Source organism: Trachypithecus francoisi, unplaced genomic scaffold (assembly GCF_009764315.1).
Source record: "Trachypithecus francoisi isolate TF-2019V2 unplaced genomic scaffold, Tfra_2.0 Lachesis_group5, whole genome shotgun sequence".
NCBI classification, from domain to species: domain Eukaryota; kingdom Metazoa; phylum Chordata; class Mammalia; order Primates; family Cercopithecidae; genus Trachypithecus; species Trachypithecus francoisi.
In genome coordinates, this window is record NW_022681470.1 from 12010476 (window position 1) to 12032954 (window position 22479).

The 22479-nt window shown below is 45.1% G+C and overlaps 1 protein-coding gene across 2 annotated transcripts in view; it reads right to left on the reverse strand.

The window, feature by feature from the left end:
- The window catches only part of LGALS8 (galectin 8), a 27191-nt gene continuing 4712 nt past the window's right edge, over nucleotides 1-22479 (reverse strand). The window contains exons 3-11 of one of the 2 annotated variants that reach the window (XM_033198780.1): nucleotides 11899-11987; nucleotides 10389-10599; nucleotides 8871-8990; nucleotides 7558-7614; nucleotides 6483-6509; nucleotides 6233-6355; nucleotides 5627-5715; nucleotides 4349-4514; nucleotides 1-1263 (exon numbers count right to left, since the gene is read on the reverse strand). In XM_033198780.1, coding sequence (XP_033054671.1) covers nucleotides 1114-1263; nucleotides 4349-4514; nucleotides 5627-5715; nucleotides 6233-6355; nucleotides 6483-6509; nucleotides 7558-7614; nucleotides 8871-8990; nucleotides 10389-10599; nucleotides 11899-11987 — 1032 coding nt within the window. In that variant the 3' untranslated portion in view covers nucleotides 1-1113. The remainder of the gene's footprint in view (nucleotides 1264-4348; nucleotides 4515-5626; nucleotides 5716-6232; nucleotides 6356-6482; nucleotides 6510-7557; nucleotides 7615-8870; nucleotides 8991-10388; nucleotides 10600-11898; nucleotides 11988-22479) is intronic. The other variant, XM_033198781.1, reaches the window with a different exon arrangement.

The following is a 22479-nucleotide window of genomic DNA, read 5'->3' on the forward strand; positions in this document are numbered from 1 at the left end:
TTTAACTTGCTGATACAGGTTTGATTTTAATCACTTAAAGCAGAAGAGTGCTTTGATCTCAGTTGCTAATGATGGAGGACTAATCTTAAGAAGAACAGAGGCCTTGAGTGGTGATTTGCATGGGAACAAAACAGCTGTTTGCATTACCTCTGCCTGCTTTGTCTCTTAGTTGGTGTATACTTTCTGATACTGCCTGCCTTATGACTCCCTCAAGTCTAATCCTGACCTTACTTTGTTGCCCATAAATACCTTTCAAATTGAATGCATCTTGCCTCTTCCTTAAGCTTTCTGTAGGAGTCTGTGTAGACTTGGATTCGCCCTAAGTTCAAATACACAGAAATCAGCTGTCTTGGGCTTGGCATCAGGTTAATTTCAGCACCATTTCCTTGTTCTGCTTTGGTTTTTTTGCCTTAATTTCTGTGCTGTGCTCAGATGTTGTGCTAATTATTTGGTAAAGCTTGCAGCTAATAGAGCCACATGTTTATTGTGATAATGAAAATGATGTAAGTCAACATCAGTCCTCCCAGTGATGGGATATGATAGCGCACTGGTTATGAGAGTGATCACCGGGGAAGGAGTTGTGTCTTCGATAAATTAGTGTCTTCAGGTGATTTAATAGCTGCATAACTAATCCCAGAGGACCCCTTAGAGTTGATGTAATGCCTGTAGGAAAAGCAGTGCACAGCGATAGAGCACAAAGAGTTGAAGCTCAAGAGAACAGGGAACATACTGGTCTGTTTGACCACTAAGTATATATTCCAGCTCCTTGCACAGTTTTACCAAAAAAAAAATCTGTGCTTAATACATGTTAGCGACTGTATTATAGTAGGTACTTCCTACATACTTGTTGAATGGGATTCTTGAAGAGTCAGCCAGAGTAGGAGAGCGGGCAGAGTGGCTTTAACTGGTTGTGTTGCTGCCCCCAGTGTCCCCATTCAGTGCTGGACACGGCCATACTTCATGGCAAGGACTGAGAACACCAGCAGGACTTAAGGGCACACAAGCTCATTTTAACAATATAAACAAGAGAATGACAGTGAGATGCGATTTGGCAAGGCCAGTATCACAGAAGCCATTCTGTATTTCGGTTTTTGTAGCAGCTGTGTAGGTCGGCTACCAGCTCCTTACTTCCACTAAGTGGATGTCTCCATTAATTTCCAGCGTGTCAATACTGCTGAGCTCTTTAAATCTGTGTTTGTACTCCAGGCTGTGTACGCCATTTACTGCAACCTTGAATTCTCTAACATCACAATAAATTATCATCTGAAAGGAAAGGAAACATGCCATTAGTGGTTCCCCTTAGTTTAACATTTTGTGTTTGTTACACACTAACAGGGTGTCAGAATAAACCATTTGATTTCTTTATACGTAGAAAAGTCCTAGCCTGCTGCTGCCGACTTCCTTCTGTGACTTCCAAGACCCTAATATAACTAAAGTGTCCCTGGTGGTGGCACTGTCTGCCTCATCCACCCAGGGAAGTGACCTGGACGTGTTTGGAGCCTCACACCGTCCCCAGGGCCTGCGGCCTTCCTTTCCTCAACAGCCCCTCTCCCTCGGCCGTATCCTGCCCCTTACTCCTGGAAAGCTGGAGTGCTGCGCCTCCTCGCTGATGCTGGGGACTCTCCTAAAGCAGGAAAACTCCTAATGTGGTCACTCTAGTTCACTGAGATGCTGTTTCCAGCTAGTAGCCTGGAACCAAGGGACTTGGGTCCTGTCTTTTCTGCCTCAAACGCCCGCATCGTCAACAAGCCAGACAATTAATACGAAATTAAGGCCCTTGCTAGGGTTTTTACAGCTGCTTGGTGATCCTGATTCCATAAGCTCAGCACATCTTAGCCTCAGTGTGTTTGTCCACAGCCATCAAAGCTGGGTACCCCATGAGTGGGAAGTGCTGTGCATTCTGGCAGATTCATTCAGATTCATCAGCAGTGTCTGCCCTTCAGTCATCTGTGCCCAAAACTCAAACAATGTAAAACCAAAACAACAACTAGCCTTTTACATCACCTTTACACCTAAACTTTATACTTCTGGTGCCACGCTGCCAATGCCAGGCTGGGTTTCCACGCACACCGAGAAGGCCACTGGGAGGCCCTGCACTGAGCTCTGCCTGTGCTCCTGGCCCTCCGTGAAGGCTTCAGAAGAAGGAGGGGCAGCTCAGCCTTGCTGCCAACCCGGTCCCACCCCCAGAGGCCAGAATGAAGCACAAAACCTGGATCTGCAAAGCGGCAAGTTGAGGGTTTTCGTTCTTTTGACTGACAGGAGCCGTGGAAAGGGCTGCCAAGGGAAATCAGGAAGGGGAGGAAGTTTCAGCTCAAGCCTGCACTCTGATGACAGAGCTGGCCAAAATGAAGCTTCTGTGGCTACAGAGGATTGGGGAAATAGGTGTGACCTGAGATTCTACCCACAAGAATGGTGGAGATCCCAGTTCCACCAGGTAGAAGGGACCCTGGATATATCTCACAAAATCTCAGGAAACACAAAACACACAGCCTCATGCTATAGCTCAGAAGGAAAACCAAGTTGGCAGCAGAGGGAGTCCATTAGTCACCTGTACTGTATCAGAGCAAGTGGCAAAGAAACGACATGCCTCTGGATGAGCAGACTACTGCAAATGAAAAGAAGGCACATCCTTTGCAAGACCCTCAGCCTAGAAGAAAACAGAACAACAGAATCCCTCACAACCATCTGATGCTGCCGAACAGCTGGGAAGAACATGGATTCCATCCAGAGGAAGAGCCCACAGATGAAATTACAATACTGAATGAGATTGTTTTTAAAACACTGTAGATACAACTAAAGTGTGTTTGAAACAGCAAGAAGATTTAAAATGAAAGTAATGGCATAATGGAAAGACCTGAGATAATCTCAGTGCAAGCATAGTTAAAAGGCAAGAGATGGAAGCCCCTGGAAAGGACCTATCAGTACAGAAAATCGTCAACAGTGATCAACATGAGGATAATTACTGTTCCTGAATTAGAAAATTAAATGGAAAAGATGATTGTTCAAAAGCATACAACATCCATCTATTCATTCCTTCAGCCAGCCATGCTTTTCACTGTCTCTGCAAAAAAAATTGCCTGGAATATGGTTCATCTAATCCTAATGGTACGATTTGAATTATGAAGTTGGAGATATTTTCATCTTAGTATTTTTCAGCATTACTTGAACGTATCATTATTGTCCTTTTTTATATTAATATAGTAAATCCAAACTTGGGGCCCAGATAGGTCCAAAACAAGTTTACATCATTGGTTTCCTGTCACCCACCACAAGGCTCAACTTCCTTCTAGAGCGCTCACCTCTGTTTCCCTCCAGCGAACCCCACGTCACCCTTTATGCCTTGACTCTTGCCAAGCCAGCAACCCTGTGCTGCCCTTCCCACCTCTAAGGACTTGTTCAGATCAAGCCCTAAGTCTAGAAAAGCCAACCTTCAGCCTTCCACATCCTTCCCAGCTTTCTGAATTCCAAACCAATATCCACAACTTCCAGGGAATCCTCCATGATTAGCCCACATATCTGTCTACACTCCACATACCAGGGCGCTGCATTAGACTGGAACTTAGGAATAAATACGCATGTCTCATTGCCATCTATTCCGCCTGATATTCATGCTTTTAGTAACGGGTTTTGATGAGTCCTCAAGAACCCACATGGTCCAGAGGATGTGGCAGTTTAAAATGCTGTAGAATTATAACCTAAACCAGTGACCCTAAGTGCCTGTGTGAGGCAGTGGCACCTGAGCTGGTGAGTGAGGCTGGCCAACCACCTGGCATCCGCATCACAAGGAGACGATTCTCTGCTCAGCATCCCAAAACCATATTTTGGGAAAGGTATGTGTTACAATATTCACCTATTTGGGGACTCAGGACTACATGCCTTTTAGTTCCAAAGGACTGATGTATTTTTCCTTGAATACATACAAACAAGACTAACTCCTTAGGAGAAAGGACTGCCACCTGAAACCATCTACCCTGATGGGAGGTGATGGCCAGTGCAAGCAAGCAGTTTTAGGGTCTCCACACCCTCATGTCCGCTTCTGCGATTAAATGTGTGACTCCAGTCCTGAGACAAGCTTCCTGGTTACATTCCTATCAGTATGGGGCTACACAGGAATTTTAATATGATGACAAATGCCAATTCCAGTGCACATAATTTGACACTCTACGGGCTTTGCTATTTATACTGATTGCCCGCATTATAAAAAGGGGCAAATTACAATCTCCAGGTAAACAAGAAACATACATAACCTCCACATACTGAGTTAGGACTTGATTTAAATGGACCACTTATCCCACTCCTGCTCCCAGGATGCTTGGTGCTGTCCCATTTTCAAAAACCGTAACCTCACCTCAAAGTACATCCCAGGACTAAAGGGGAAAGAGGTAATATTTCTCTCTTCTTCTCCCCAGGACTCCTGAAGAAAAGAATTTCTTATAAATGCTTTAATATTCAGGCGTGGGTTCAAGTGTAGAGCGATATCCTTTGATTTTCCTGCTAGTAGGTCAACATTAAAGCTTTTGAGAAAGGGAAAAAAAAAAAAAAAAAAGTACCTTAATTAACCAAGTAGGACAGAGTAGTGGCAGTTTCAGCAATGTTAATGGCCAGGCCTGAACTATGACTCTTAACTCTGAAACCTGTATCCACATGGACATGGGAATGCAGATGAAGTTGAAATTTTAAACTCAGCATTCCACTGATTTGTTACTTGTAAAATAAAAAAAAAATTAAAAACTGTTTAAAATGAGCGTTGAGGTTGAGATGTGGTTGGACAGAAATTGATGGTTTAACGCCAGTTAAACCAAATGACTACTTCACGCCACAGGAGCCTGGGATCCTGTCAAGCAGGTATTCTCTTTTCATCATCTACCCGTGTTCCTTCCTTCTTGAAAGTATGCCACTTTCTAGGAAATAGCTCTAATTTCAAGCTTTCAGAAGGCTGCACATCTCTGGAAAAAGTTGTTAAAGGATAAATTTTCTAAATCACATGACAAGAGGGGCCCTAAAAAATGTTGCCTGGACCGGGCGCAGTGGCTCACACCTGTAATCCCAGCACTTTGGGAGGCCAAAGTGGGCGGATCACTTGAGGTCAGGTGTTCGAGATCAGCCTGGCCAACATGGTGAAACCCTGTCTCTACTAAAAATACAAAAATTCAAAAATGAGCTGGGCATGGTGGTGCGCCTGTAATCCCAGCTACTCCAGAGGCTGAGGTAGGAGAATCGCTTGAACACCCAGGGGTGGAGGTTGTGGTGTGCTGGGATTGCGACACTGCACTCCAGTCTGGATCACACAGTGAGGCTCGATGGCAAAAAAGAAAAGAAAAAAACAAGGTTGCCTGATCTTACAGGGCTGCCCTGGAGTTCCCCAAGGCAAAGGTAGGCCTCGTGGACAAAAATGCTACTCTCTTGTCTGGCCAGAAAAAGCTGACGTCAGAACACTGGGCTTTAGTCTTGGCTCTGCCGCCAACTAGCTGTTAGCAATCTAACCTCCTCCTGCTTGAATCACCTCACCTTGGAAATGAAGATTCTGACACTAGCCCTAATTCTAGCTCATAAGACCACTCACGGGTGGAAGGCCATAACAGGCACAGAAGTATCTGCACTGTGACTGCTACCCAAGGATACTGACCTCTTGGCATTTGTATTCACTTCTCCTTTAACGACGACAGTTCGTCCAGGGCCCATGGGGGTGTTCAACCTTGCAGCAAATGGCAGGCTCTGAAAAGAAGCCACAGTTAGGACCAAGAGGTCTGCAGAAAGTGATCTCCAGAGAAAACTCGTGTCCAAAGAACACTAGAGAATGTTTCCAAGCCATGACCCTGTAAATCCCAGGAGGGGAGACAGTCTGCCTTGGTCCCAGCTGGGTCCCCTGCAGCAACACTGTCCCTGGCTGGAGGCAAACACTCACTGATTTATTTTAGACGATGACATGAGTGGCAGGGTGGGACCCGATGCCCCCTGTATGAGTGAAACACCCCAGGAAGGCCCCCTGTGCCTGGGGTCTGAGGCAGCACTGTGTTCTGCTCACAGGGGAAGCAGCCAAGCTGGGAGGCGCTGAGGAAATACACAGGAATGGCTCAGAGGCAGGCCTGGCTGACGCTCGCATCTGTCCAGGGACAGAACACAAATGGAGAGGGGGCTGCTCTGGGCTTCTACTGTGGATACAGGTTACTTGTAACAGCTCATTACAACTTAATCTTTATATAGAGTTAAGAGAATTGGGGGCTCTTCAAACCTTTGACACATAGTTCATAGGTGGTATTTTGGTGCAAGTCAAAGTGTGATTGACAGTCGAATCTTTGCTCTTGGTGTAGACAGTTCTGGGTACGATTTTAGAAATGTCTCCTCTATTACTAGGCTGTAGGGAAACAGTTCTACAGTAAGGAATGGAATGAACGAAGCTGCCCTCCAAGGTTTAAACTGTTCATTTTCTATGCAATTTTATAAAATGTTCCACATGAAATAACCCAGGCAAAAATACTCACAAGCTGGGGCGTGCCAGACTCTGAAACCTATTGGAAAAGAAACAAAACACAAGAACGTTAGAAGGGGAAGAACTATAGTTTATAATATGAAGCCTTGGTTGTGCTGAGCTGAGCCTGGCCGGAGCCTGGGACGTTCCTGCTCCACTCTGGTGTGACCTCCAGGCAGCTGGTGCTTTATGATGGGATGGTATGGCGTTGTGAAGGGCTACACAGGCTGAGAAGACAGTCTGATATCCCTGTTCATCTGAGTCCTTTATCCTCCACCATAAATTAATAACTTTTCATAGAACTATATGAAATTATTTTTAAGAGATAGGGTCTTACTCTGTCACCCACACTGGGGTGCAGTGGCTCAATCGTGGCTCACTGCAGCCTCAACTTCCTGGGCTCAAGTCATCCTCCTACCTCAGCCTCCCAAAGCTGGGATCACTGCCATGCGCCACCATGCCCGGATAATTTAATTTTTTGTAGAGATGGGGTTCTCCCTATGTGGCCCAGGCTGATCTCAAACTCCTAGGCTCAAGCAGTCCTCCCACCTCAGCCTCCCAAAGTGCTGGGATTACAGGCCTGAGCCACCACGTTCACCCAGGACTACATGAACTTCAAACGTGTCTTCATTGTCCTTTCCAGGGTGCCCCCAGAATGCTGAGATTCTATGCTGTGAGTTGTGAACGTGCCAGTCAGTAAGACCTCACTTTCTCCACTAATCACGGCGTGTTTTTACATTGCAATTATTCTCCCAGGGGTTGAAGATGCACATGGAAGTTCATTTGCCAGTGCACTGGCTGATGTTCAATATTCAGAAATACCCCAGAACAGTACTATTCAGCAGTTACGAGTGAGAGAGTTCTTTTTACATAAGAACAGTGAGTGGCAGTTACATAAACTGACAGGTGACGCATCAGCAAAAACTTATTGAGTGCCTGGCACCACAAGTATGTATCTCAATTTTCAAATGATTACTTGCGTTCTAAAAGCGTAATTTTCAAAAACCCAGCCTTCTTGCCACTTCATTTACATGACAGCTAAAACAACATTTTTGAACCAGTGGCTCATTAAAAGATTTAGTATTTACCTTTTCTCTACTTATCTCTGTCAGTTCCAGACCAGATGCTTGGGTACTCTGTAAATCCTGAGAAAATAAAGATTAATTTGTAACATCCAGTAGAAAATATTTTCTATATATAACCTGTTTGACATATCAAAAAATTATAAACGGTACTAAAAATACGCTTGAAAACTATGATCCAAAAATACACTTAACACTGGGGTCCTTTCCGGCCCTCATCAGATTGGCAAACATCACACAGAATAAGAGGTAATGTCAACAAGAAGGTGGGAAGATGGCGGCTGACGATGCAAATTGTTTTTATCCTTGTGAAGGGTGAGTTAGTATCTGTCAAAATGTTCAATGCAAATACAGTCACATGTTGTTTAACAAAGGGGGTAGTTTTTTTTTTTTTTTTTTATACGGAGTCTGTCGCCCAGGCTGGAGTACAGTGGCACGATCTTGGCTCACTGCAAGCTCCGCCTCCCGGGCTCATGCCATTCTCCTGCCTCAGCCTCCTGAGTAGCTGGGACTACAGGCGCCCCCCACTGCGCCCGGCTAAATTTTAGTATTTTTCGTAGAGACGGGGTTTCACCGTGTTAGCCAGGATGGTCTCGATCTCCTGACCTCGTGATCCGCCCGCCTCGGCCTTCCAAAGTGCTGGGATTACAGGTGTGAGCCACTGTGCCTGGCCGAAGGGGGTAGTTCTGAGAAATGTGTCCTCAGGTGATTTTTGTCATTGTGCGAACATCACAGAATATTACTTAACAACCTTAGATGGTACTGCCTACTACACACCTAGGCTGCAGGGTGTGGCCTGTTGCTCCTGGACAGTGAATCTGTACAGCATGCACTGTACTGAATTCTGTAGGCAACCAGAGCGGGATGGTATTTGTGCATATAAACTTATCTAAACATAGAAAAGGTACAGTAAAAATACAGTATGACAAGCTTATGGGACCACTGTTGTATATGCGGTTCATCATTGAACTGTCCTTATGCAACACATGACTGTGCTCTTTGACTCAGACACTCCCAGCCTAGGAAACTCTCTTATGGAAATAGTCCATTTTACACCCATGCAAAGGAAATCCACTACCCAGCTAAAAACAATGTGTGTTTTGCTAAAACCACACTAGATTTGAGATCCTACAGACAATGAAGCCCTGGCTGATAAAAACCCTTCTGCTAGTGTGAATAGTTCACTTCCAAAAAATTAATGCTACAATCAGGGAGATCCGTCCTTTTTATGTCAATAGAAGTATGACTTGAAGACTTTTTCTACCATCTCATCAAAAACCATCCTCATAAAAGACCCCAAGCTGTGGAAGGTCACTCACCGAGCTGAAGCTAAAACCGATTGAGTGAATATTCACTTTGCCATAAATGCCCAGAGTGTCTATTTTCTCTGTGCCGATCCTGTGGCCATAGAGCAGAGTATGTTTTCCATTTACAGCCACCTAGAAAGATACAGAAGACACCCCCCCCCAAAATAGTTAATAAATTAACTTATTATCCAAATTGAAATGTTTCCTTGCATCCAATTTTATACCCTTTCCCACAGGTCTCCACACACATCTGACCAAACTGTAACCGAAAGCACCCAAAACACTAGCAGTGCTTCCGAACTTCTTTTGAGTTCCTGATCTGATTAAGCACCAGGAACTGTCTCTCCCCAGACAAACACGCAGTCACAAATACAGGTGCATGTGCTTGTGTGCGCCTCTGCATCCATGTGAGACATCTGGGTTCGAAGGTATCCTGGAAGCCCAGGCACAGGTGCCCTGGAGGTTGTGAACCCAGGTTAAAGATCAAAATCTGTTGACTTTGCTAAATAAAACTAATATGGACAAGTTACTCAACATATTTAAGATTCGGTTTTCATATTCTGAAGTAGGAACAATCTCTACCTCAACAGACTACAGTAGTGAGATGACGAGAAAGTGGCTTCCGCAGGTCCTCAGCACTCTACGTCGCTCCTCCTCCCTCCCTCTCAAATGCCAGGTACCAGGTTAGGTTATAGGCAGAACACGCAAGCAGCATACAATACAGTCTCTGACTCAAGGAGCTTAAAATCCCATCGTGGGGGCAAAATAAACACATAAAGCCAAAGCACAACTGTTAAAAAGAATGATACAGACACGGGCTGGAAAGGCCAGAGAAGGGAGAGGGGAATGGAGTTTGGGAGATTCAGAAAGATTTTCGGGCGGGAGCGGTATCCTGAAGATCAGAAAGGATCTGCGCCAGAGACGTGCGGGTCTGCTCTCACATTGGTACAAACCTCTACTCTGGGAAAGCTCCACAGGCCGGAGGGCCAGCAGGTGTAAGAGCCTCTAGGACCAAATTCAACCGTAAACATATGCACTAGGTATAAGACACTCCATGAAGCCAGAGATGGAAGTGACGTCAAGGATCTCTAGGATCTCCTCTGGATCTAAAATCTCGATCCTACAGAAGTATCTTGTGGCAGGACTTGAATTTATAAAACCCTTCTGATTTCTATGCTAGGATTGCCCTTGTTAGCTCTTCGGGTGGTGGTGGTTATATTATAACTTACCCCCCCATCACTAACATAATACTGTGTCCATTCAGAACTCAGTCCTGCTAGGAGAAATAGGATCTAATAAAAAGATCTGGTCACAATGGACCATAGTTCTGCACGGCAACAACTGGCTGGAGAGTAGTGGTGCCACACCTCACATGTAGGTGCCTTCCTGGTCCTTTTATGGAGAAAAACTACAAAGCCAAACAATGTCTCGGGTGTAGGAAATATAAGGCCGGGCTCACAAACGTGAAAAGCGCCCCTGTGCAGTCCTGCTCGCTCATGAGGACTCAACCTGTCCCTCTCCAAAACCTACCTGGAATTTGTCCTTCAGCACCATAATCACGATCTCAAAAGACTTTTCTCTTTTGAAAGGCGTGTCATAGGTGATCTCTTCCCGTCCCCATTTTTCTTTTATCAAAGTATTGCAAACAATGCAGCCGGCCCTTTTGAAACGAGGATTGAAATGAAAGGCCACGTCGGCTCGAGGTTGGACGCTGCTGCCGTACTGCAGATCCACCTGGAATCTGTATGAGGGAAGACACGGGCCCCAAGAGCGCTCAGAAAGGAAAGCTCCGGGAAAGGCCCAGCAGGCACTACACGCCAGGCCCAGTGACGGGGCTGAAGGATCCCTCCTCGTTCATTCACTGAGGCCGAACGAGCTGGCTGCCTAATCTTCTTTTCTGTCTTCCTCAGTAACACAGCCCCTGAGTTTGAAATGGGTCTGAATCTGCCCAGAATAAAAACCTACCTTTCCAAGCCTTCCTTGCAGCCAGGACTGCCTGTGTAGCTAAAGTTCTGCTGATAAGATGGAAGTGAAGGGCTCAGGGAAGACTACTGGAAACTGCCTTCAAAGTCAGCAAGCACTTGCCTTTTGTCCATCTCTGCTTCCCCGAAAACACCGTGTGCACCCATCCAGCTACCCAAAGCACAGAGGTGAGGGCTGGAAATCTAGCTGCCAAGGATAACGGAAAAAGGGACCTCACCTCACCCTCAAGATAGCAGAGTGGTGAGCTGGAAGGAGTCTACTTCTCTAACAACTTGAAGGAGTTGACTGAAAGGCCTGGGCTATCTCCTTGAGACTTAATTTTCACATCTCACTTAAACCACTGCTCTTCAGGTGTTAGGTACACAGAGCCGAGCCCAACACTAACGATACCACAGCTTGCATCCAAAGCAAGTTTCAGTAAAACCATCTGAACTAGATCTTCTGTGATGCTGTGGGAATGTCAGACTACAACTAGACTGTCCCTGTCATCTGACCACAATTCCTTTCTTTAATGACATACCTAATTCTTTTTTTCTTTTTCTTTTTTTATTTTTGTCACCCAGTCTGGAGTGCAGTGGCTTGATCACAGCTCACTGCAACCTCAAACTCCTGGGCTCAAGTGATCCTCCTACCTCAGCCCCCTGAGTAGCTGGAACTACAGGCACACACCACTATGCCCAGTTAATTTTTAAATTTTTTTTTTTACAGATGGGGGAGGTCTCACTATGTTGCCCAGGCTGGTCTCGAACTTCTGGCCTCTAACGGTCCTCCCGCCTTGGCCTCCCAAAGTGCTGGAAAAGCATGTGTAAGTCACCACATCCAGCTGATAGTTCTAATTTTTTATACTGAAATCAGACTTACAGCAATGAAATAAATCCCAATAACCTTTATTTAGTCATTCATTCCCCGCTCCTCAGCACCTTGGCCAGGGCTGCTGATGAAAGCAAATTAGGCCTCAAAGTATCAAATGGTCTCTCCCACATTACTCTTTGTTATCATTCCACAATCACAGAAAGACAGCTTATTCATGCTCCTTCCTTCAGCACAATGATTTTACCTGTCCGCGTCACTAGGAACATGCCCACGTATTACAATCAAAGTTCCAGGATCCAACTGATCAGGAATGGTGCCAACATACGGGATTACCTAAGAAAAAAAATGTTAACAAATGTACGTTTACATAAACAACATTACTTTCTAAGCAATTACAATCCAAACTCATTATTGATAGAGAAAAACTACGTTTTTTAAGGCTGCACATAAATCTGCTCAGAATCCAGCATTTTCCAAGTCATCTTTCCTATTCAAACAGCTATAAAAAGGAACCGCACGGCCAGGATATTTGCAATAGCTGCAAACCACTATGTCTCTTTGGAAAGAGACACAAGATACAAAATACTATTCACAGTAGTTTGTATTTGGCTGAGAGTTTGTGAAGCAAAACTACTGCTTAATATGATAATTCTAATAGAAAAAAAACACACAGTTGTTGCAATGCCATGTCTACTCATTCCTTTTCCCACTGTTCCACTGCTGATCCCGAAAGAAAGTTCAAGGCCACACTAGGCCCAAAAGCCAATGCTGATGAAGACGATGACAAGCACTCACTGCCTCTGAAGGAAACTCCAAGTTAAGCCAGACCCCCATACCTGGGATTCCAGGGCCTGCTCTTCTCTGTTGGACTCCCAGACTGCAACCCAGACTGCACTGTGAGAAACCAGAGAACTGCATGATCATGAGGATGAGTGGGTGCCTGTGGGTCTTCAAGACACGGCATCCACCTGCCTTGGACCAGTCCAGTCTGCAGGCGTGGGCTCTTACAGTTGGCCCCACCCAGTATTCAGGTCTCAACCTGCACCCTCACTGCCCAGAACCCAGCCCTTTTTTCTGGGACCTGCCACACTACCAGATCTTGTCATTCCCCTTCCCCAGAGATGACTACACTGTCCTCCCAGTCCACTGGCTGGGGACCTGTGCTGTGTGGCTGCCTCTCCTGCATCACAACCATCTGCCTCCATCTGGAGCATCTGACCAGGATGTGCAGCCCACACACCGTTAAGCCTCACACCAAGCTCACCCAAATTACGATGTGCATGGTAAAACCTACCCAAGGTACTTCTGATTGTCAAGAAATAAGAAATAAAATAAGACGGGCCACAGAAAAGTGATTATCAATCGGTGGCTCCTAAACGGAAATCAACTTCAGGCACAGCCTCCTCTGTGGAGCCTTCTTCAAGCTCCCTAGGCTGACTGAGACAGCCCCTCTTAGAGGCTTCATGATAGCACTTTGGATTCTGTTTGTTTGCATGTCAGTTTGCCTAGACTGTGAGCTACAGGGGACAGGACTGGCTCATCACCTTTACCTCCCCAGGAGAGAGGTCAAGAGACAATCGGTAATTGCATGGTGAATGAACGAACTCTCACCTGTCTGAAAAGTGGGCTCTGGCAGGCCTCATACCTATAGAGGAGAGGCAGCAAAGCAGCTGCTGAACTGCAAGCTGAGCCCACAAGCTCCCTGTTGCCTTAGGCAATAAGATGGGAAATTATGGAAGCCAGTTATCTATCTGCTGTCATAGCAATTGCTAGGAGTAGGGTGGAAGGCCCATGACATCAGAGAACAAAAAATATAACAGAGAGTGTACACTGGGGCTACAGCCGCACATCAGAGTAGCTGATTTTGTGTGTAGAGAATGGGGAAGGACCTACATCCCTACCTTGATCTTTTGGGTCACAGCTGGTTCCAAGAATATATAGCAGCATGTTTCATAGCATTAATCTCTTAATAAAATGAGAGGTTTTTATAACTTCAAATTTCATGTGAAAATGATATTTATGCAAAATATTTAATAACACAAATTTTAGTAATATAAGTGAGAAAGTAATCTATAAAGGCATATATAGTATGATTTCAACTAAATAAATACAAGCATTAAAAAGAAAACCATGCTAATTAATCACATCGTATCCTGTATCAAAATATCCCATATACCCCATAAATAGATATACCTACTACATACTCAAAAAAATTCAAAACTAAAACAAGAAAAACACTAAAGAAGTCAGCCAAAAATGATAACAATAGTTTCCATGGGGGATGATGGGATTTTAATTTTTTTCTTCATCTACTTTCTTACTTTGCAGATGTCTATAATAAGCATCGATATTTTTATAACCACAAAAATATTTTTAATTATATGCTTAATTTTAGAGCTGGAAAGAGCTTTTTGAGGCAAAACAATCTATTCCCATCACTTTTTTTTTTTTTTTTAAAGACAGAGTCTCACTCTATCCCCCAGGCTAGAGTGCAGTGGCATGATCTCAGCTCACTGCAACCTCCACCTCCCGGGTTCAAGCCATTCTCCTGCCTCAGCCTTCCAAGTAGCTGGGATGCCCAGCTAATTTTTTGTATTTTTAGTAGAGATGGGGTTTTGCCATGTTGGCCGGGCTGGTCTCGAACTCCTGGGCTCAAAGTGATTCTCCCAAAGTGCTGCGGTTGCTTTGGGAGGTAATGAGCCTCTGGATGAACCACCATACCCGGTCCCATCACTTTTAATACCTTGTTCACAACTGTTAATAGGTTATTCCAGTTTGAGAAACAACTATGCTAAGAATGGTGGCCACTTGCTGCTTTAGTTTTCTGGGGTCATGCTTTCTACTTCAGAAAAGATCCTGCATTACTTCAGTAATTTTTTTTTTTTTTTTTAACTATGAGACACAATGCCCTGCTGCTGACTCATTTAATCCACGACTGTATGGCTCCTGTGAAAATGGAGGATAGTCATTGTTTTCTAGGCTACTCCAAGCTACTTTGGTGATTCACAGATCATTATTAATTTACATTAAAAAAAGTAAAATATGATCTGATCACACTGGAGATGATACCGCAAGCTTATGCCACAGTCAGGTTTGGTGTTATTTGCCAAAACACCCTTGCTGATTCATGTCGCTTTGCCTTTTTGATGATTACTTATTAAATGCAAGGCTCTCTATTAGGCAGACTGCAGCTAGAAAGAAGCGTAAGAGTCAGACACCCAGGAAACATAATTAGAGTGAAAATGTGATACTCTGTTTGGCTGTTGAAAATTGGTATCCCCTTCCATATCTGGAAAATCCCCTACCCTATGAACATTAGACCTCATCTAGACTGCAACAAGGTAAAAGCAGGGGACAAAACTGCCAATTAGAATTTCCAGCTCAGATTTTAAGAAAGAACCAGTGACAAGAAGCAGCCACAATGATGCAGTATTCACTCTGGCAAGGGGGCAGCAGCTGTATCTGTGGTTGGAGAAAGTTACATCCGGGGTCAGAGGCAGCTACATCCAGGGTCAGAGGGGGCTACATCCGGGGTCAGAGGCAGCTACATCCAGGGTCAGAGGGGGCTATATCTGGGGTCAGAGACAGCAGTGGCATTGGTAAAGTAGCAGAGACACAGTACCATCTGTGTCCAGTGGTGACAACAGATGCCTCTTCATGGGAACGGTCCTACAGCATGCTTGTATATCTGTGGCTACCTATTCTCCCAGCGGCACTATCATTTAGCAAATTCCTTTTCTGCTTAGAGTTGGCTTGTGTTGCTTGTAACTACAAACTCTGACCAATTCAACACCTTTAAAAAAAAAAATGGGGTCCAGGCACGGTGGCTCACACCTGTAATCCCAGCATTTTGGGAGGTCGAGGTGGGCCGATCACTTGAGGTTGGGAGTTGAAGACCAGCCTGACCAACATGGAGAAACCCCATCTCTACTAAAAATACAAAATTAGCTGGGCGTGGTGGCCCATGACTGTAATTGCAGCTACTCAGGAGACTGAGGCAGGAGAATCACTTGAACCCGGGAGGCAGAGGCTGCAGTGAACTGAGATCAGGCCATTGCACTCCAACCTGGGCAACAAGAGCAAAACTCTGCCTCAAAAAAAAAAAAAAAAAAAAAAAAAGGCGGGGGGGGCGGGGCTGTAAAGAAGAGTCAAAGAAATGCTTCAGGAAAATGGGATAAGGAATCCTAACTGAGGTAGCCAAAGACAGTTTATGAAGAAGGTACGATTTCAGTTGCCATTTCAGGTAGAAATGGCATTTTACAAAAGCAGAGAGGCAGGAAAAGACAAGACCCATCTGCTCAGTGAGTAGTCAGGGAGTAAAGAAAGGTACAGCCAGGGTCAGATTTGAGAGGGGCATACGAAAGAAGTGCTTAGGAACAACAGTCCGGTGGGGTGAAATAAGCCAGAGGTCAGGAGGTCATCTAGGTGACTGCTGCCGCAAACCTGCCATGAAGTGATAAGGACACAATCCACGTTGGTGGCAATGGCCCTGGAAGAGCAGAGAAGTCCAAGAGATGTTTCAAAGGAAATTGCCTACATAGGGCCACTAAATAAATGACAAAGCTGAAGGGGGAAACAGGTTTCTTTTTTTTTTTTTCTTGAGACAGAGTTTCACTTTTGTTGCCCAGGCTGGAGTGCAATGGCGCCATCTCGGCTCACTGCAACCTCCGCCTTCTGGGTTCAAGAGATTCTCCCGCCTCAGCCTCCTGAATAGCCGGGATTACAGGTGCCCGCCACCACATCCAGCTAATTTTTTTTGTATTTTTAGTACAGATGGGTTTTACCACGTTGGCCAGGCTGGTCTCGAACTCCTGACCTCAAGTGATCCACCCACCTTGGCCTCCCAAAGTACTGGGATTACAGGCATGAGCCACTGCACCTGGCCTGGGAGACAGGTTGCAGAAGGAAGATGACGAGTTTAGTTTGTGACACTTGGTGTGAAGCGTTGGCAGAACATCTAAGAGCAAATCTGCTGAGAAGACTTGGAGACTCAGAACCACACTCTAGGTGAATGGCCAGAGCACACATTTAAAAGTCAGGGTAAAGATGCTTTGTAAAGATACCAAAGCAGATAAAGAAATTGAAAAGCAGGACAGGTCAGGCAGCAAAGGCTCAGTGGTTTCTGAAATTAGGAGGTTTGCAGGAAAGAGTTAACACTGACAGGCGTGACTGCTGTCCTTGAAAGGCCTCCTTACAAGGCAGGCCCCTGGCTGGTGTCTAGGAACTTGAGATTTTAGAAGGGCACCCACCAACCTGATAATGGGGATTTCCTGTACATGAGTTGTTTATGCAAATAATATGGTTATGCTACAACACCTGCTTTCCTTCTGGGAGACTAGAATTTTTTGCTTATGTGTGAGGGTGCTTATGTGACCAGCCTCCAATAAAAACCCTAGGGACTGAGTCTCTAATGAGCTTCCCTGGCAGACAACATTTCACAAGTGTTGTCACAAATTATTGCTGGAGGATGTAAGCACATCCTGTGTGGCCCCGGTGGGAGGAGACCTTGGAACTTGCACTGGGTTTCCCCTGGACTGCACCCTCGGTGCCTTTCCCTTTGCAATTTTGCTCTATATCCTTTCTTTTTTTTTTTTTTTTTTTTGAGACGGAGTCTCGCTCTGTCGCCCACGTTGGAGTGCAGTTGCCGGATCTCAGCTCACTGCAAGCTCCGCCTCCCGGGTTTACGCCATTCTCCTGCCTCAGCCTCCCGAGTAGCTGGGACTACAGGCGCCTGCCACCTCGCCCGGCTAGTTTTTTGTATTTTTAGTAGAGACGGGGTTTCACAGTGTCAGCCAGGATGGTCTCGATCTCCTGACCTCGTGATCCACCCGTCTCGGCCTCCCAAAGTGCTGGGATTACAGGCTTGAGCCACCGCGCCCGGCTCTATATTCTTTCACTGCAATAAATCATAGCCACAGGTACAACTCTGTGCTGGTGAGTCATCAAAACTGGGTGTGACCTTGGGGACCTCAACATGGAGTGAGAAGAGAACGGAGAGAGAAGAATCAGTCAGTCCAGTGCGATAATATCAAGGGAGTCAATGGATTCATAAATTTCAATAAGAGGACAACTGTCAACATCTTTAACATGGAAAAAGCCAAGAAGGATCCAAGCAAATAAAGATAATAAAATGGGGCTGGGCACGGTGGTTCATGCCTGTAATCCCAGCACTTTGGGAGGCTGAAATGGGTGGATCTTGAGGTCAGGAGATCAAGACCATCCTGGCTAACACGCTGAAACCCCATCTCTACTAAAAATACAAAAAAAAATTAGCTGGGCGTGGTGGCGGGCACCTGTAGTCCCAGCTATTCAGGAGGCTGAGGCAGGAGAATGGTGTGAACCCGGGAGGTGGAGCTTGCAGTGAGCCGAGATCGCGCCACTGCACTCCAGCCTGGGCGACAGAGCAAGACTCCATCTCAAAAATAAATAAATAAATAAAATAAATAAGTAAATAAAATGGATCATACCTTTTGACCTAGTGATTCCACTTTTACAGATTTATCCTACAGAAATACTTAGCACAGGTGCACCAAGATGCACACACAAGGATGTCCACTATAGCACCGGATATCATCGCAAAAAGACACAGCCCTTAACAAGGGACTGCTTACGTAAGTTTTACTACTAATTATGCAGCTGTTAAAATAAATGAGCAAGTTCTAAATAAACTGACATTTCCAAAATAGGTCAAATAGAAAAAGCAGGGTAGAAAACAGTATATATAGTAAAAGGCATGCATGTAAAGAGACAGTGATACATAAAAAGTGATATACACAACACACACACTTTTGGATATGCATAACTATCTCAGGAAGGATATATTTTTAAAAACCAGTAAAAAGTGATTGCCCTCGGGGAGTAAAACTAAATGCCAGGGTAAAAGGAAAATGCATGTTCCACTGAAACTCTTAAATACTGTTTGAATTTTTTTAAAATGATGCACATATTATCTTTAAATTTTTTTAACGAAAATTTTTTTAAAAAAAGGAAAAGCCACTGGTTTGGACATAAATATAGCTTCAAATTTTGAAGACAGACTATCTTCCAACTATTGGGTGCTAGGAAACAAGGGTGGAGGCAAAAGTTAAACAGTAGAAGGATACTGACAGAAGTAGAAAACTGCAAGAGGAAAGCTGGTTTGGGAAGGAAGTTGCAAGTTTGGTTTTGAACTCCTCGTCTTGAAGGTCTGGCTGAGCAACTGAGAGTTGAAGGTTCACATTAGGTGAAAGGCTGGAACTGGATACATATGGAAAAAAAAATCTATGAGTGATCGGTAAAGACATAAAAGAAAGAGACATTAAAGACAGAATTTCACTAGTAAAACCAAGAAAGAAATTAAGAGAGTGAAAAATCAGTGGGCATAGCCTTAGCAAGGAAATCCACTCTCAGGAAGGCAGGCAGCAAAAAAAGAAGAGAAACAGCACAAAGGCTGGAGGGGACCTCACAGGTTACAAAAGAAAGACTTGACTGTGTTGTGTTTTAAGACTAAATTATAAGGTAAAAAGGGAGGTACTTAGAATACTAAGGAGAAAAGGATAAACATGGAAACAAGGTTCCTAAGAAAACTGGAATGATCTGCTTTTCAGTACCAGGTAGGATTCATGTTGACAAGCGGCTTATTAACGTAGAGTAACAACCAATTCTGTTTCATTTCTAAATAATTTCTTAACCAGCTAGCATTTAATCATACCTTAAGAACTCTATAAACAACAAGAAAAATAGGCCGGGCGCGGTGGCTCAAGCCTGTAATCCCAGCACTTTGGGAGGCCGAGACGGGTGGATCACGAGGTCAGGAGATCGAGACCATCCTGGCTAACATGGTGAAACCCCGTCTCTACTAAAAAATACAAAAAACTAGCCGGGCGACATGGCGGGCGCCTGTAGTCCCAGCTGCTTGGGAGGCTGAGGCAGGAGAATGGCGTAAACCCAGGAGGCGGAGCTTGCAGTGAGCTGAGACCCGGCCACTGCACTCCAGCCTGGGCGGCAGAGCGAGACTCCGTCTCAAAAAAAAAAAAAAAATAAAAAATAAAAAATAAAAATAAAAATATAAATATAAATATAAATATATAGGTAGATAATGAACCGCCAAACAAGAAATTTCACTGACAGCATTCCTGGTATGAAGTAAAGATACTGTCTTCCAAATTATTCATTCAAATTGAATAGAAAGAAAAGGAAGCAGCCAGGTGCTGTGGCTCACGCCTCTAATCCTAGCACTTTGGGAGGCCAAGGTGAGCTCAGGAGTTCGAGACCAGCCTGGGCAACATGATGAAATCCTGTCTCTACTAAAATACAAAATAACAAATTAGCTGGGCATGGCGGTGTGCACCTGTAGTCCCAGTTACTTGGGAGGCTGAGGCAGGAGAATTGCTAGAACCCAAGAGGCAGAGGTGGCAGTGAGATGAGATCGCACCACTGCACTCCAGCCTGGGCAACAGAGCAAGCCTCCGTCTCTAAAAAAAATAAGTAAATAAAAGAAAAGAAAAGAAAAAAAAAAAAACAGACAAGGAAGCCTTCCTGCCTGCCTTCCTTCCTTCCTTCTTTCCTTCCTTCCTTCCTCCCACCCTCCCTCCCTCCCTCCTTCCTTCCCTCCCTCCCCTCCTCCTCCTTTCTTTCTCTTTCTTTCTTCCTTTCTTCCTTCCTTCCTTTTCTTCCTTTCTTTTCTTTCTTTTCTTTCTTTCTCTCTCTCTCTCTCTCTCTCTCTTCTTTCTGATAAGTATCACTCTGTCGCCCAGGCTGCAGTGCACTTGTGTAATCTTGGCTCACTACAACCTCCACCTCCCAGGTTCAAGCAATTCTCCTGCCTCAACCTCCCATGTAGCTGGAATCACAGGCCCCCACCACCATGCCTGGCTAATTTTTGTATTTTTAGTAGAGACGGGGTTTCACTATGTTAGTCAGGCTGGTCTCAAACTCCTGACCTCAAGTGATCCTCCCGCCTCAGCTTCCCAAAGTGCTGGGATTACAGGCGTGAGTCACCGCGCCCAGCCTCTGACTTTTTATTTTTATTTTGGAGCTTGGTTCTTGCTCTGTCACCCAGACTGGAGCACAGAGTCACACTCACTGCTCACTGCAGCCTCAACCTCCTGGGCTCAAGCAATCCTCCCACCTCAGCCTTCCTCGTAGCTGGGACTACAGACGTGCACCACAATGCCCAGCTAATTTTTGTATTTTTATAGAGAGACAAGGTCTCACTATGTTGCTCAAACTGGTCTTGAACTCCTGGGCTCAAGTGATCCACTAGCCTTGGCCTCCCACAGTAGTGGAATTACAGGCGTGAGCCTCTGGACCCAGCCTTAGAGCCTGACTAAGTCTTGGAATTCTATCAGTTGAACTAGTCAAAGAAATATACTAAATAGGGAAAAAAATACATAGGCCAGTCATAATATTTACTTCATCTTTTCCAAGAAAACTTAATGTGGACAGTTGGTCTAACACTAATGTGGACCAAAATATTAGAAATAGGCCAGGCATGGTGGCTCACGCCTGTAATACCAACATTTTGGGAGGCCGAGGCAGGAGGAGTGCTTGACCAGACTGAGAAACATGGCAAAACTCTGTCTCTACCAAAAAAAAATACAAAAATTAGCCAGGCATGGTGGTGCACGCCTGTAGTCCCAGCTATTTGCGAGGCTGAGCCCAGGAGGTGGAGGTTGCAGTGGGGTGAGACTGCACCACTCCACTCCAGCCTGGGTGACAGAGTGAGCCTCTGTCTTAAAAAAGAAAAAAAAAAAAACAGACAAGGAAGCCTTCCTGCCTGCCTGCCTTCCTTCCTTCCTTCTTTCCTTCCTTCCTTCCTCCCACCCTCCCTCCCTCCCTCCTTCCTTCCCTCCCTCCCCTCCTCCTCCTTTCTTTCTCTTTCTTTCTTCCTTTCTTCCTTCCTTCCTTTTCTTCCTTTCTTTCTTTCTTTTCTTTCTCTCTCTCTCTCTCTCTCTCTTTCTTTCTGATAAAGTATCACTCTGTCGCCCAGGCTGCAGTGCACTTGTGTAATCTTGGCTCACTACAACCTCCACCTCCCAGGTTCAAGCAATTCTCCTGCCTCAACCTCCCATGTAGCTGGAATCACAGGCCCCCACCACCATGCCTGGCTAATTTTTGTATTTTTAGTAGAGACGGGGTTTCACTATGTTAGTCAGGCTGGTCTCAAACTCCTGACCTCAAGTGATCCTCCCGCCTCAGCTTCCCAAAGTGCTGGGATTACAGGCGTGAGTCACCGCGCCCAGCCTCTGACTTTTTATTTTTATTTTGGAGCTTGGTTCTTGCTCTGTCACCCAGACTGGAGCACAGAGTCACACTCACTGCTCACTGCAGCCTCAACCTCCTGGGCTCAAGCAATCCTCCCACCTCAGCCTTCCTCGTAGCTGGGACTACAGACGTGCACCACAATGCCCAGCTAATTTTTGTATTTTTATAGAGAGACAAGGTCTCACTATGTTGCTCAAACTGGTCTTGAACTCCTGGGCTCAAGTGATCCACTAGCCTTGGCCTCCCACAGTAGTGGAATTACAGGCGTGAGCCTCTGGACCCAGCCTTAGAGCCTGACTAAGTCTTGGAATTCTATCAGTTGAACTAGTCAAAGAAATATACTAAATAGGGAAAAAAATACATAGGCCAGTCATAATATTTACTTCATCTTTTCCAAGAAAACTTAATGTGGACAGTTGGTCTAACACTAATGTGGACCAAAATATTAGAAATAGGCCAGGCATGGTGGCTCACGCCTGTAATACCAACATTTTGGGAGGCCGAGGCAGGAGGAGTGCTTGACCAGACTGAGAAACATGGCAAAACTCTGTCTCTACCAAAAAAAAATACAAAAATTAGC